The 13,973-nt window shown below is 39.1% G+C and overlaps 1 protein-coding gene across 2 annotated transcripts in view; it reads left to right on the forward strand.

The window, feature by feature from the left end:
* The window catches only part of FRAS1 (Fraser extracellular matrix complex subunit 1), a 450,824-nt gene that overhangs the window by 178,317 nt on the left and 258,534 nt on the right, over positions 1–13,973 (forward strand). For both annotated transcript variants that reach the window (XM_059065863.2, XM_067035878.1), the window contains exons 4-5: positions 434–526; positions 12,223–12,382. In XM_059065863.2, the coding sequence (XP_058921846.1) occupies positions 434–526; positions 12,223–12,382 (253 nt within the window). The remainder of the gene's footprint in view (positions 1–433; positions 527–12,222; positions 12,383–13,973) is intronic.

Here is a 13,973-nt window from a genome sequence, read left to right on the forward strand (position 1 = left end):
TGTCCCAGGTAAAACTGAACATTAGAACTTTAGCTACCCCCGTACTGGCTCCATCAGGCATCTATAGGATGTTAGAAGACCTGCCAGCTCTGTGGCCCTGCCTGCCCCAGTCTTCTCTTCTCGGTTTTAGGGAAATAGAGCTCTTATCTCACCCCTACTGCTTTTCTGGTGTGACACTTGGAGCATTTCTAGTGAATAAAATTCTTCACTTCATTACATGTGAAAAGATGTAGACAGTTTTCAAAGAAATTACTTTCACAAGGGGGTTCATTTTATCTTTGAGAGAAGCTCATCTTGACAGAGAGAATCCTTTTTGTTAGTGTATTGTTTATCCTGTTTATTGTTGTCACCCATGGAAACTCATGAGAGTTAGTGAATCTGATGTGACTGTTCGTTGCTGCTATTTTACACTGAGCTGTTTTTAAATGCTCAGGGGGAAGTGCTTCAAATACCCGCCAACCAATGCTGCCCTGAGTGTGTGCTGAGGACTCCTGGGTCTTGCCATCATGAAAAGAAAATGCACACGGTAAGTATTTTCTGACCCATGGTTGATTCAGTGTCTGTAGATCATTGACAAGGTAAAGCTGAGTGCTAAACTTGTGCTGACAAGAGAGAGGATCTTTTTCCCCTCTGTTTGGACTGTGGAGGACCTCAAGCTTATTTGACTTTCCGTGGGCATTTAGGTTTCTTGAATAAGATTAAAACTGTCCTATTTATTCCGTAGGCCCACGTAAATATTTGTCAGTTGAATTTGTGTCTGTATAAAGAGTAGTCTGAGAATGTTGATGATGAAGAAGTTGTAATGCTGAATAATAAAAGGGCCGCCTTGCCTTTGTGTACCACATACATGTTTTCACTTGATTTTATAAACAACCCTGAGTAGGTGAGTAGAGCAGATGTTATTACTCCTGTGTTAAAGATGGAACAGTGGAATTGCAAAGGCTATAAGTTACTTGCCCCATATATTACCAATAAGTGGTGTAACCTGGCCTAGAGCCCTGGTGTTTTGCTCCTCATTCAGGGGTGGAGTTTCTAAACTTCCGCACTATTAACACTTCAGGCTTTGTCGTGGCGACCATCCTCTGCATTATAGAATGGTTAGCAGCTTCTCTAGCCTCTACCCACGAGTTAGTATCCTCTGAAGTCCTGACAACCAGAAATGTCTGTAGGCATGGCCACATTTCCCCTAGGGGCAAAATGAAAATGCTCACCTCCCCCCATTTAGAACCACAGGACTAGAAATCAATTCTGAAGTTCTTTTATTATACTTTCTCATTCCAGATCCTGTAGGATTAATTTAGAGATATTAAGTACTGATTTAAAAGGACTATTGCAAGGTTTATAGTAGAAAGTATGAAAATGGGATGGCTAAAATTCATCTCCACTCATGCCTACATGCTCCCTCGAGGCAGCAGGTGAAGTTGAATGTGTTAGAAAGAGGCTCTTTGCTTTAATCTTCATCTTCCACCCGATACAAAACTTTCCCCAAGCTAGTGTCTCTACTCATTCAGGAGAGAGCATAGGTTAGCCGGATTTGATATACCTACTCTAGGCTGCTATTCAGTGTGTGTGCCTAAAACTCAGTGAGTACAGTGCACTTTCCCCGTGGGACAGGATCACCTCACTTAAGCCACTGTCTCCACATTACCTGAGGAAGCCACTCTTTTACTTCTGCACAATGTATTGCTGAATGATTCCCAAACAGGATCTGTGCCTTCATACCATCTATCACCTTGTGCTGCTTGATTCAGTCTGCATTATGTTGGGTGGTGGAAACTTCACACGCCACACAAGAGGATCCCTTGTGAAATGTAAAGTGCTGAAGGGAAGATTGGTGACGGAATTAATGCCAGTTCATAATGGTTGGAACAGGTGTGTGGTTCAAGGTCAAAAACCTCAAGCTGAATCTTTCAAGTGAAAGAGCCCTAGGATCCAAAATAAGGCCAGGATCTGGGGGAACAACAGACATCTCAAATAAGAGGTGGTTCCAGGGACATGAGACATCAGAATTCAATGACTCTTTGCATGGCCACTCTAATGATACTTGTCATTTGCTTGCCTGTGTTATGTTCATGCACACATGCAATCTTCTTATCTTGAATTAAGATTTCTGAGAACATTGACAATAGTTTGTCTACCTTCACAGTGAGCCTTCTTGCCTCCCACCTAACCTGGTGAACTTTTCCCAGAGTAGGTGCTCAATAAACATCGGGACTCAAACAATGAGTAAATCCCTTCTCCAGCTTATCCATGTCCTTGTCCCAAGGGCATGTTGGTCTTGGACCAACTAACCTGAGGGGCGGGCAGTTCAGGGACCTGAACTGCTGATGGGTTAATTAGAAATCCGCTTGGTCTCCTACTTTTTCTGGAAGAGTTTAGAAAGTCCTTCTCCCTGCCTCCCTCTCAATTCACCCCTTCGGCTCTGACACAGTACACGGGAAGTTCTAAACTGGGTAAGATCATGTCCATGCCTTGTTTTCCCATATGCAACTTTCAGAATGTACTCCCCTGAAAGTGTTATAATTATATTTCTGGTACTTGATGTAACTGAGGAAAAGGCTGAATTTCAGGAATTGTAGTTTGAAGGGAAAAAAATCTCTAGTGGTCTACTTCTTCAAATAGAAACAGAAGAATGATTTTTTTGTAAGTTGAGAGAAAATCCTCAAATTTTAGTCTTAATAAAGTGAAAACTATCATGTTTCTTGTCTTCCTGTTCTTCTTTCCTCTCTTTCTTCACCTTTTTATATTCTTTTTCTTAATATTATTCATTTCCTTGAGTGGGTTAAATGCTTGTCTGGGTTGGGTCTGAATCTCCCCTTGTCACTTGCATCACTAGGTTTTTTTCCTGAATCTTGGAGCCTTTTCTGTTTTGCCCCCTTGGCTTGCTTGGGAAGCAGTCTCCAGAGCACCTTCCTCTCCCGCTGAACAGCGGGAATCCTCTCTCTTTTAGCCTCTGGCTTGCATCCCATAGGACGAGTTATGGAGACTCTCTCCCAGTAGTTATAAAATAGCCTGGTGCTTTAAGAGCTTTGGAATGGTGAAGTGGAAGCTTTCCCCTAAAAGAGTGATTTAGAAGAGGCTTTAGGATAGAGCAAGTGTGGTGGGAGGGGCATCTGTTAAAGTGATGCCATCCCCAGAGACTAAAGTTGAAGAGAAGGAAAGTCAAAGGTGGGTTGAGCTCAAGGCGGCATGAAGAGGCCACCTTTAATGAAACAGCCTCGCCTCATGAGGTGACCTCTTTTGCTGGCATTGTGGGCAGCACTTTGTACAGCTGACATTCCAGCAAGTCAAGACAAGTCCCCATATCTTCTCTGGAGTGAGGAAAACACTTGAGCCTTTTGGCTGACCAGGTTATTTAAGTTTTGCGTGGGCTTATTACAGCCAGCATTTGGGTGACTATTTCATCCATGACCTCCCAAAGCTATCCTTTCAAATTAGCTTTTGGATCTCTGCCCAGCCTTGCCAACCAGTTAGGGAGACAAGCCTGAAATATGTTTTCCTAAAGAGTGTTAGAATGCGTTTTCCCTGTTCTTTTCCCCACAAATTAGCCGGTGAAAGGGAGGAGAAAGGACCTTTAACCCCTTTCTTTTCCTCTTTACTAATTTAATCTCAGCACCAGATAATGTCTGGTGAAGATGGTGCTTGGAGATTCACTGAAAAGGAAAGTGGCAGGTGGTAATTCCCTAGCGCCCGCATCTGATTGAATACAGGAGTGTGGAGGGAGAGGTCTGCTTGCTTTGCCTGTCTGTGAGGCTGAAAGGAGAACTAATTTATGTGTGTGAGGCAAGAAATGAATACTGAATTCTGTAGCCTTGTTCTCTTCAAAGTAGAGGATGTAATTACAATATGCATGGAACATCCCCAGGTATTTAGTATTCTGGATCTATAACATCATAACAGGAACAAATTATAGGAAGAAAAATTATTTTTTGGCTCTGTCAGTAAGCCAGGCAAGTACTTTATGACCTTATCTTTCCTTTGGACTTACGTCAACAGCCAAGCCGACTTGTTATTTGGCTATGCAGAAGAATATATATAAGATATTGTCTGCAGAATGTGCTTTTGGCCAGTGTCAAAATCACATATTTTCAATAGGTATTAATGGTATTAAGATGGCACAGCTACAACACAGGTCTTGTGGGAGTATTGTTTTGTGTATGTATTATTTCTTGATTTTACAGAGCTTTCTTTGCTTGCTACAGTGCTCGTAAAAAATAGAGCTTTTGTAAATGAGTATAGAAAACACTGTGAAATTAAAAAATATCTACCTGTCATCTATCTGTCTATCTATCTATCTGCCTATCTATCAGCATGTACCAAACCCCTTGATCTCTGGTCCCCCTCTGCTGAGAGAGGTGTCACTGATTTAGGGATAAGAGTAGGAGATGAAAATGGAGGAGACTCATGTGACTTTTCTCAAAGAGAGAGGTGAGAATACTTCCTTTCCATCATTCTGTGCACTTTGGATCACTGTCTGGGCTTCTGTGGCTTTGACATCAAGAGTGGAGTCTCCCTGACGAATGTTCTTTGTTATTCCCATAATTCTCAAGCTTATTGTGAAGGGAGAATCCCTTGCTTAATTTTATGTCTCTTGAGTCAGATAATAGATTCACATCATTAGAGAGCTTGAAGGTACTGAAGAGATTAGTTAATACAGCCCTCTCATTTTACAGTTGAGAAAACCTTGGTGATTGACAAGTTATTATAATTAATTTTTGTGGTCTCGTCTGGGAGGTGGTATGATTGCAAATGTTTAAGAAATGACAGGTAGTGTTTCTCAATAGTGACAAAAACAAGCTCTTGTTTCAGTGAAATGTCTAGATATTTAGAAGCAATCTCCTAACTTTTAATAGAATAAAGACATTCACTTCAAGTTGTTTTATAAGCAGCTTTCAAATTTTACTTTGTTTAAGATATGTAAATGATTCATTACTTTGCTCTCTGATGACTAAAGTGAATATTTGTTTATTGGTGAAAATTTGGAAAATAGAAAAGTATGAAAGCAGAAAAAAATCCACTAGTAATCTCCAAGCTATGAAAACCACTATTGCTTCTTCAGGTTTTTTTGTTGTTGTTGTGGGCGGGGGCTGGCAGTGAATATGGATGGGTGGATAGATAGATAGATAGAGAAACATGTTTTTACATAATTGTAATTATACAATGTATACAGTTTATAGCTTGCTTTTTTATATAACATTATGTTATAAATAGTTACCCAGCAGACTCTTGGAGAGCATGATTTCCTATTATTAGGCATTTGGGTAGCTTCCAATATTCACTAAAATATTTCCAATTTCACTATGAAGAACAATGAGATGGAATTCCTTGTATTTAAGCTTTTTTGTGTGTCATTGATCATTTTCTCCAGATAACTTCTTAAAAGTGAAATTAGTAGGTCAAAGCATCTAAAGACTTTGAGTATTGAATCTGTGACATCTGTGGTCATTAAAATTCAATTTTAAGTTGTCTGTGTCTAATGATAAACCCAGTGGGACTATCATGGATAGTATAGCTTCTTTTCAGGTCTGATTACCTAGGGTAGACCCCGCCTGGCTGAGTTGTTCCAGGTGCTATCATGAGAGAAGGCTCTGTGTAGAATTCCACTCCATTGCAGCTTCACTAACAATAGCTACTAGGAATTTTAAACACTTTCCATATCTGATATTAAAAGATATTATCTAATTTTATTATAAATAATATTTCTTTGCAGTTAATAAAGTTGAATATTCCATAAGCTGGTTGCTATTTTTTTCCATTTGGATTTTTTTTCTTTTTCTTTAAATTGAGGTATAGTTGACTTACAATATAATATTAGTTTCAGGTGCACAGCATAGTGATTCGATATTTTTATAAATCATGATATGATCACTGCTATGAGTCTAGCTACCGTCTGTTATCATACAAAGTTATTACAATATTACTGACAGTCTCCATGCTGTACATTACATCCCCATGAGTTATTTATTTTATAACTGGAAGTTTGTACCTCTTAGTCCCCTTCACCTATTTCACCCCCACATATCCGCTCTGCTCTGATAACCACCTGCTTGTTCTCTGTATCTGAGCCTGTTTTTGTTTGGTTTTGTTTATTTGTTTGTTTTGTTTTCTAGGTTCCATATATAAGTGAAGTCATACAATATTTGTCTTTCTCTGTCAGACTTATTTCACTAAGCATAATATACTCTAGGTCCATCGATGTTTTTGCAAATGGCAAAATTTCATTTGTTATGGCTAAGTAATATTCGTGTGTGTGTGTGTGTGTGTGTGTGTGTGTGTGTGTGTCTATGTGTGTGACATCTTCTTTATCCATTCATCTCTTGATGGACACTAGGTTGCTTCCATATCTTGGCTATTACAAATAATGTTCCAGTGAACATTGGGATGCATATATCTATTTGAATTAGTGTTTTTGTTTTCTTCAGATAAATACCCAGAAGTGGAATTACTGGATCATATGGTAGTTCTATTTTTAACCTTTCCTCAAAAATTAAATCTCCATACTGTTTTCCAAGTGACTATATCAATTTACATTCCCACCAACATTACATGTGGATTCCCTTTTCTTTACATCCTTGCTAACACTTGTTATTTCTTGTCTTTTTGATAATAGCCATTCTGATAGGTATGAGGTGATATCTCACTGTGGTTTTGATTTGTATTTCCCTGATAACTAGTGGTGACTAGTGATGTTAAACATCTTTTTGTGGTCCTGTTGGCCATCTTTATGTCATCTTTGGAAAAATGAATATTCAGGTCCTCTGCCCATTTTTTAATTGGACTTTTTAAAATTGATTTGTATGTGTTATTTTTATATTTTGGATATTAACCCCTTACAGCTGTATCATTTGCAAATATTTTCTCCCATTCAGTGGGCTGCCTTTTCATTTTGTGGAGGTTTCCTTCACTGTGCAAAAGCTTTTTAGTTTGATGTAGCCCCATTTGTTTGTTTTTGCTTTTATTTCCCTTGCCTGAGGAGACAGAACAAAAAAATATTGCTAAGACCCGTGTCAAAGAGCATACAACCTATGTTTTCTTCTAGGAGTTTTATGATTTCAGGTCTTATATTTAAGTCTCTAATCCATTTTGAGTTTATTTTTGTATATGGTATAAGAAAATGATATAGTTTTATTCTTTTACATGTAGCTGTCCAGTTTTTCCAGCATCACTTATTGAAGAGGTCATCCTTTCTCTATTGTATATTCTTGCCTTCTTTGTTGTAGATTAATTGACCACAGTGGTGACCTTATTTCTGGGCTCTCTATTCTGTTCCATTGACCTATGTGTCTGTTTTTATGCCAGCCCCATAATGTTTTGATTGCTATAGCTTTGTAGTATAGTTTGAAATCAGGGAGTGTGATACTGCCAGCTTTGTTCTTACTCAAGATGGCTTCAGCTATTTGGAGTCTTTTGTGGCTCCATACAAATTTTAGAACTATTTGTTACAGTTCTGTGAGAAATACCATGAGTATTTGGATAGAGATTGAATTGAATCTGTAGATTACTTTGGGTAATATGAACATTCTAACAATATTAATTCTTCCATAGCATGAGCACAACATGCCTTTCCATTTCTTTTTCATTTTTTTTTTCATTGATGTCTTTTAGTTTTTAGAGTACACGATATTCACTTTCTTAGTTAAATTTATTCCTACATATTTTATTCTTTTTGATGCAATTATAAATTGGATTGTTTTCTTTATTATTATGTAATGACCACATTTATTTTTTTATTATAGTCTTTGTTTTAAAGTCTGTTTTGTCTGATCAGAGTAGTGCTACTCCAGCTTTCTTTTCATTTCCATTTGCATGGAATATCTTTTTCTGTCCTTTCCCTTTCAGGCTATGTGTGTTTTTAGCTCTGAAGTGAGTCTCTTGAATGCAGCATATAAATGGGTCTTTTTTTAAAAAATCTATTCACTCTATGTCCTTTGATTGAAGCATTTATTCCATTTACATGTAAAGTGATTATTGGTAGGTATGTACTTGTTGCTATTTAGTTAATTGTTTTCTGGTTATTTTGGGTACTTCTTTGTTCCTTTCTTCTTCTTTTAGTCTCTTCTCTTGTAGTTTGATGATTTTCTTTTTATTTTTTGTGTATCTATTGTAGATTTTTGGTTTGTGGTTACATTAAGGTTCATAATATTGATATATATATATATATATATATATATATATATATATATATATGGCTGTTAGTTTTAAGCTGATAGTTACTTAAGTTTGAACACATTCTAAAAGCACTACATTTTAATCCCCCCCCACATGTTTTATGCTTTTAATGTCATGTTTTACATCTTTTTACTTTGTATATTCCTTAACTACTAATTGTAGTTTTAGTTAATTTTACAATTTTTGCTTTTCAAATTTTACTTGCTTTTTCACTAGTTGATCCATTACCTTTACTATATATTTGCCTTTACCAGTGAGTTTTTTTGTTCATATATTTTCATATTTCTAGTTATGACCTATTCTTCTCTGCTTAAAGAAGACCCTTTAACACTTCTTGTAAGGTCAGTTTAGTGGTGATGAAATCTTAGTTTTTGCTTGTCTGGGAAGCTCTTTATCTTGCCTTCAATTCCGAATGATAGCCTTGCTGGGCAGAGTATTCTTGTCTATAAGATTTTTTTTCCTTTCAGCACTTTAAATATATCATTCTACTCCCTTATGGCCTGCAAAATTTCTGCTGAAAAATCAGTTGATAGCCGTATGGGATTTCCCGTGAATATTATGCATAGTATTCCTCTTGCTGCCTTTGAAATTCTCTCTCTGTCCTTGGCCTTATTAATCATGATGTGTCTTGGAGTGGATCTCTTTGGGTTCATCTTCTTTGGGACTATTTCCTTCCCCATGTTAGGGAAGTTTATAGCCATTATTTCTTCAAATAAGTTTTCTGCCCCTTTCTTTCTCTCTCCTCCTTCTGAGATCCTAATAATGCAAATGTTAGTATGCTTGATGTTGTCTCAGAGGTTCCTTAAACTATCCTCATTTTTACAAATTCTTTTTTTTTCCTTTGTGCTGTAATGATTGGGTGATTTCCATTAGTCTGTCTTCCATGTTGCTTATATATTCTTCTGTAACATCTAATCTGCTCTTGATTCCCTCCAGCATATTTTTCCTTTTAATTATTGTATTCTTCAGTTCTGATTGTTTCTTTTTACATTTTCTATCTCTTTGTTGAAGTTTTCACTGTGTTCTACCATTCTTCTCCTAATTTCTATAAGCATCTTTATAACCATTGCTTTGAATTCTTTATTAGGTAAATCACTTATCTTTATTTAATTGGAGTTGTTTTTCCTGGGGTTTTATCTCATTCTTTCTTTTGGAACAAATTCTTCTCTTTTCTCATTTGTTTGATTTTCTGGGTTTGCTTCTGTGAATTAGGTGGAAAAGTTATCTCTCCTGGTCTTAAAGGTGTGGCCTTGTGTAGAATTGTTCCTATGTAGATTTTCTGTGCCAGGTGGCCTTGGAAGTTGGGGCTGGAGCAGGATGGCAGGGGTGGGTTTTAGGGCATGTCAGGCACGGCTGGGGCCTCCCTGGCAAGATGCCTGGAACTTAAGTGGACACTGGCCAAAGCTTTCCTGAGCTGGATTGGGGTTGCTACCTTGGTGGCATGGCTAGAGGTGGAGTGGGCACAGGCTGGAAGGTTTGCTGGGGCCACCTTGGCAGCCCGGCTAGAGGGCCAGGTTCTTTTCAAACCACTGCCTCTGTGCTGGGACTCAGAGAGAGTGAGTTTGTGCATAAGCCCTTTAAGAGGGGAGTCTTCATTTCCTATAGCTCTCTGGCTTTCCCCAGTTAAGTCCCACAGGTTTTCAAATCCAGTTATGGGGTCTCATCTTCCTGATGCAGGTCTCAGGGCTGTGGTGCCCAATGTGGGGCTGGAACTCCTTACTTCTTAGGGAGGTCCTCCAAGTTTGTGATATTCATTTGGCTTTTGAGTTTCCTGCCAGGGGTATGGGTCACCTCCTACCCATCTCAATGGGTTTTTTTTCTTTATATCCTTAACTGTAGAAGAGCTATTCTGCTAGTCTGCAGGTTGTTCTTAGAGAGAGTTGTTCTATATGTAGTTATAATTTTGGTGCATCCATGGGAGGAGGTGAGCTCAGAATCTTCCTACTCTACCATCTTGGTCTTGCCTCCAGTCTTTTCTTATTGCTTGTAAATGATTTTATATAGTAGAGTATAATTCTAATTAATATAATTTGCAGTTTTTAAAAATCAGTTTGTCATTTGCCTTTTAAATTTTTTTAATAATGAATATTTGAGAGACTTAAAATGTTAACTCATCAGAACCTATTAATTTTTCTCTTACAACTTCTTCCTTTGCTTTTATGCTTAGGCCTTCAAAGCATAATGGTCAATTGCCTGCTATCTTTTATTAGCCAATAGTTTATTATCAAGTTGTGGACTTGCCCATTTATATGCTACACTAAATTTGAAATTTTATATTTTATTGTAGAAGAAGTAATAATCGATAGGAGAGGACTTGGCCTTAGCATCCAAGTCTGTTGTCATGATCACAGTCAGCACATAGGTGTGAAAAGGAGTAGGAAGACCATGGACTCATGCAGTGGAGAGAAGGGAGAGGATTGAGCACCTCCTACCTGTCACTCCCCTTGCTGGCTCTTTAACAACTGCCTTGTTTAATCTTTACAATAACCAAGTGCACAAGATATCATCATACCATTTAAGTTTTCTAAACCAGGAAGCTGAAATCTAGAAAGATTACATCACACTCATAGTCCCCAAGTCAGGGAGGGCTGAGCTTGGATCTGAGAACATGCATGCATCCAAGGAAATCCTCGGTTCATCCAACTCAGTGCATTCCTTGCATTTCTGCCCTCTTGTACTCCCAGTAAGTCCACCTAAAGAAAGTAATTTTCATGATGGTAAGGTGAGGAATTGGTTCCCAAATAATTGGATGACCGTGACTACCTATTACTATTATTGTTACAATAATAGCACAGGTTATTAGTAATTCCAAAATATCAGACTTGGCATGCTTGCAACCTGGCAGCAATTTGCAGAATAAAGGGGCAGTGACTTGTTTAAGTAAGACAGAGTCCTTTTGTGTTTGAGAGAGGTGAATAAGTATTCTGGATGCTGGCTTGAGTAGAAGCAAGAGCATGTTTATTTTCTATGCTTCTCAGTTTTACAGTTGAAATCCCCAGATTATATTTAGATGACTGAGCCCTGGGTGTGTGAGACGTTTTTAATAGAAGTCTATATATGATTTGTGCTGAATCAGATATCATCATATGCTACATTTAATAGAGGCAAAGGAATACAATATTTAAGAAAATGTTATAAGAGGAGAACTTTATGGATTAAGCTCATTTTTTGTGTGTACATTTTTTAAAAGGCCACCATCATTCCACTCTGCCATTGAGAACATAACGTATTTTGACAGCTACTTCCCCAAGCAGTCAACATACTTGTAGCTTTTTACATTCAGGGTTTACCCCTGACCTCACTCTGCATCACATCTAAGAGTGACCCATTTAGATACTTTTGGTGCTTAGTAAATCATATAACTCAAAACATAGATCTGTTAGATCACCAATACAGTGCCAGCTTTGGGAATGTCGTATCCCAGCCTAAGGTGGGCTAGGGACATTCTGTGTGTGTAGATGGACACAGGAATGAGTTTGCTCTACAATTTGGACCAGGTGCCTCCTGCTGGCTATGACAGGTTCCCTGGGACCATAAGATCACTGGAACGGGAGAGAGAGAGAAGGAGGGGTGGGGGGAGGGAGAGAGAGAGAGAGAGATAACACAAATATGAGAACTCATCAGGGTAAAAAGTAAAGGCCAAAAAAAAAAAAAAAGCATAATACAGAGTGGGAGCTATATTGAAAATAATATAACTATTATAAAGAATTCAGTAGATATACGTGTATGTGTGCATATTTTACTTTGGTCTTCATAGAATTTTTTAAATGATGGGATTGGGGTCATTTTTATTTTATTTTTGTACTTTTCTGAAATTTTCAAATGTAAAATTGTAGGGATAAAAAAGGAAAATACAACTCAATTTTAAAACTGATCTCTGACTTGGAATATTGCAAACCCTGGTCTCAGCCTTGCAAGCCTAGAGCCTTCTTCCATCTCTCCTGAGCTCCATCCTTCGTTTGTTTAAGAGAAGGCTTGTTTCTGTTTGGTCAAATGAAAGCCTATATTCTGACAATGATTTTCTTTTCTTTTTCTTTTTTGCCTAACACACAGCATGGGACAGAGTGGGCCTCCTCCCCATGCAGTGTGTGCTCTTGCACTCATGGGGAAGTCCGATGCACCTCCCGACCATGCACACCCCTGTTGTGTGGACACCAGGAGCTGGAATTCATCCCTGAAGGAAGCTGCTGCCCAGTCTGTGTGGGCCCTGGGAGTGAGTATGAGCTTGTAGAGAGAGACCCCCTTTGCCTTTGAGGTTTACCTGGTGACATCCCAACTCTTCTCTTTCTTGCTCAGTGTGGTACAAAGATCCCTAACCCCATTCCTTATTGGAACCGAGATGTAGCCTTGCACGTGGCAGAAGCGATGTTGCAGAGACTGACCTCCATTCCAAACTTGAGATTCTGAGACTCTCTGATTTATTATTTTGCCTTGGCCAGATGCAATCCCTCTGTGTTCATAGCTCCTAAGAAGCAAAGGGAGGAAGGACAAGACCCTTTGCTGTGATTGTATAAGGCCAAGGTATTAATAGTTCCTCTTGCCTCTCGGTGGAGAGAAGAACGAACAAATCACTTCTCCATCATGTAGTAACACTCCCACTAATTCTGCTGGCTGGTCTTTCAGCTGACATAACATCTTTCTCCAAAACACACCAAGTAGGAAGCAGGTATTTCAGTTGTCTTTATGGCCTCTTCGCTCTGGAGATTATGCCTGCCTGCAAACCAAGGCATGGCTCAGCAAGCCGGGGGCATGCTTCCAGGCCCTCTCCTTAGAACCCATGCTTGGACCACGTACCCTTTTATTACATTTTAGGGATATATGTCCCTTTCCATTTTTATAATTAAGTAGTGTTTAGTTCACAATAAATATGAATTATTGTCATTTCTGTATTATATTCTCTCCTGGCATATAATAGCTAAAATTACTCTTTTTAAATACCACCTGGAAGCTATACTCTATCCTTGCCTTTTCCCTTTAAAAAGACCTCTGATTTCTTTCTGATCCCCAGTTATTCCATTCCTGGTGACTGTTTACCCTGGAGAACCCTTCTGGGGGTTAAAAAGTATGGTTAGGAAAGGATGAAAGTAGAATGCATTCCTCATGCATTTCAGATGTCATCTACCAGAAAAGGACGGGCAGCTGCTTTGGGCCAAATAACCCTACAAGTAAAAATACTCCAACAACAGAGTTTAGGGATGGGGTAGAGAGTGGGCTGTCTGGGTTTGTGGGCTCCTTTCTTACACTTTAGGGTGCTTTCTTGTTGGCTGTCCATGAGAAAGATCTGTTGGGAGCATTTTGCCTGGAGAGATTGGAGGATTAGCCCGCACCAACTCCATAATTTACTGGGCGCATAATAAAAATGCAGGGCCCCTTGTTCAAAAAGCAGGGGGGAAAAGCTTTTATTTTCTTCAGTGGTTTTTGCAACCTGTCCTGTTTTTAATTTATTATTCATGTCACACTCCCTAAGGCATGGGGATATTTGCTGGGTGGGTAAGACCCCCCCCCCACCACAGGTCCCCCGGGTCCCCCCACTACTTGGTGCTTAGGGTACATGCACTCCCCAGGCACCCACACCCAGGTCCCTGCTATGGTTGGAGGGTGGCAGCTTTCACTGGGCATGGATTTGGGGTCAGGGTCCTGAGAACCCAGAGGCAAAGAGGCAGCAGGGAGGTAGGGCTACACATGAGTGAGACCCCAAACCCCTAGTACATGATACCTGTCGCACCAGACTTCACTTACGAAACTCAGAGAGAAAGTTAAGAACTCCATACAGAGACTGCAGAGCAATACCCCTAGCATGGGGC

The sequence above is a fragment of the Kogia breviceps genome, chromosome 6, assembly GCF_026419965.1.
Source record: "Kogia breviceps isolate mKogBre1 chromosome 6, mKogBre1 haplotype 1, whole genome shotgun sequence".
NCBI lineage: Eukaryota > Metazoa > Chordata > Mammalia > Artiodactyla > Physeteridae > Kogia > Kogia breviceps.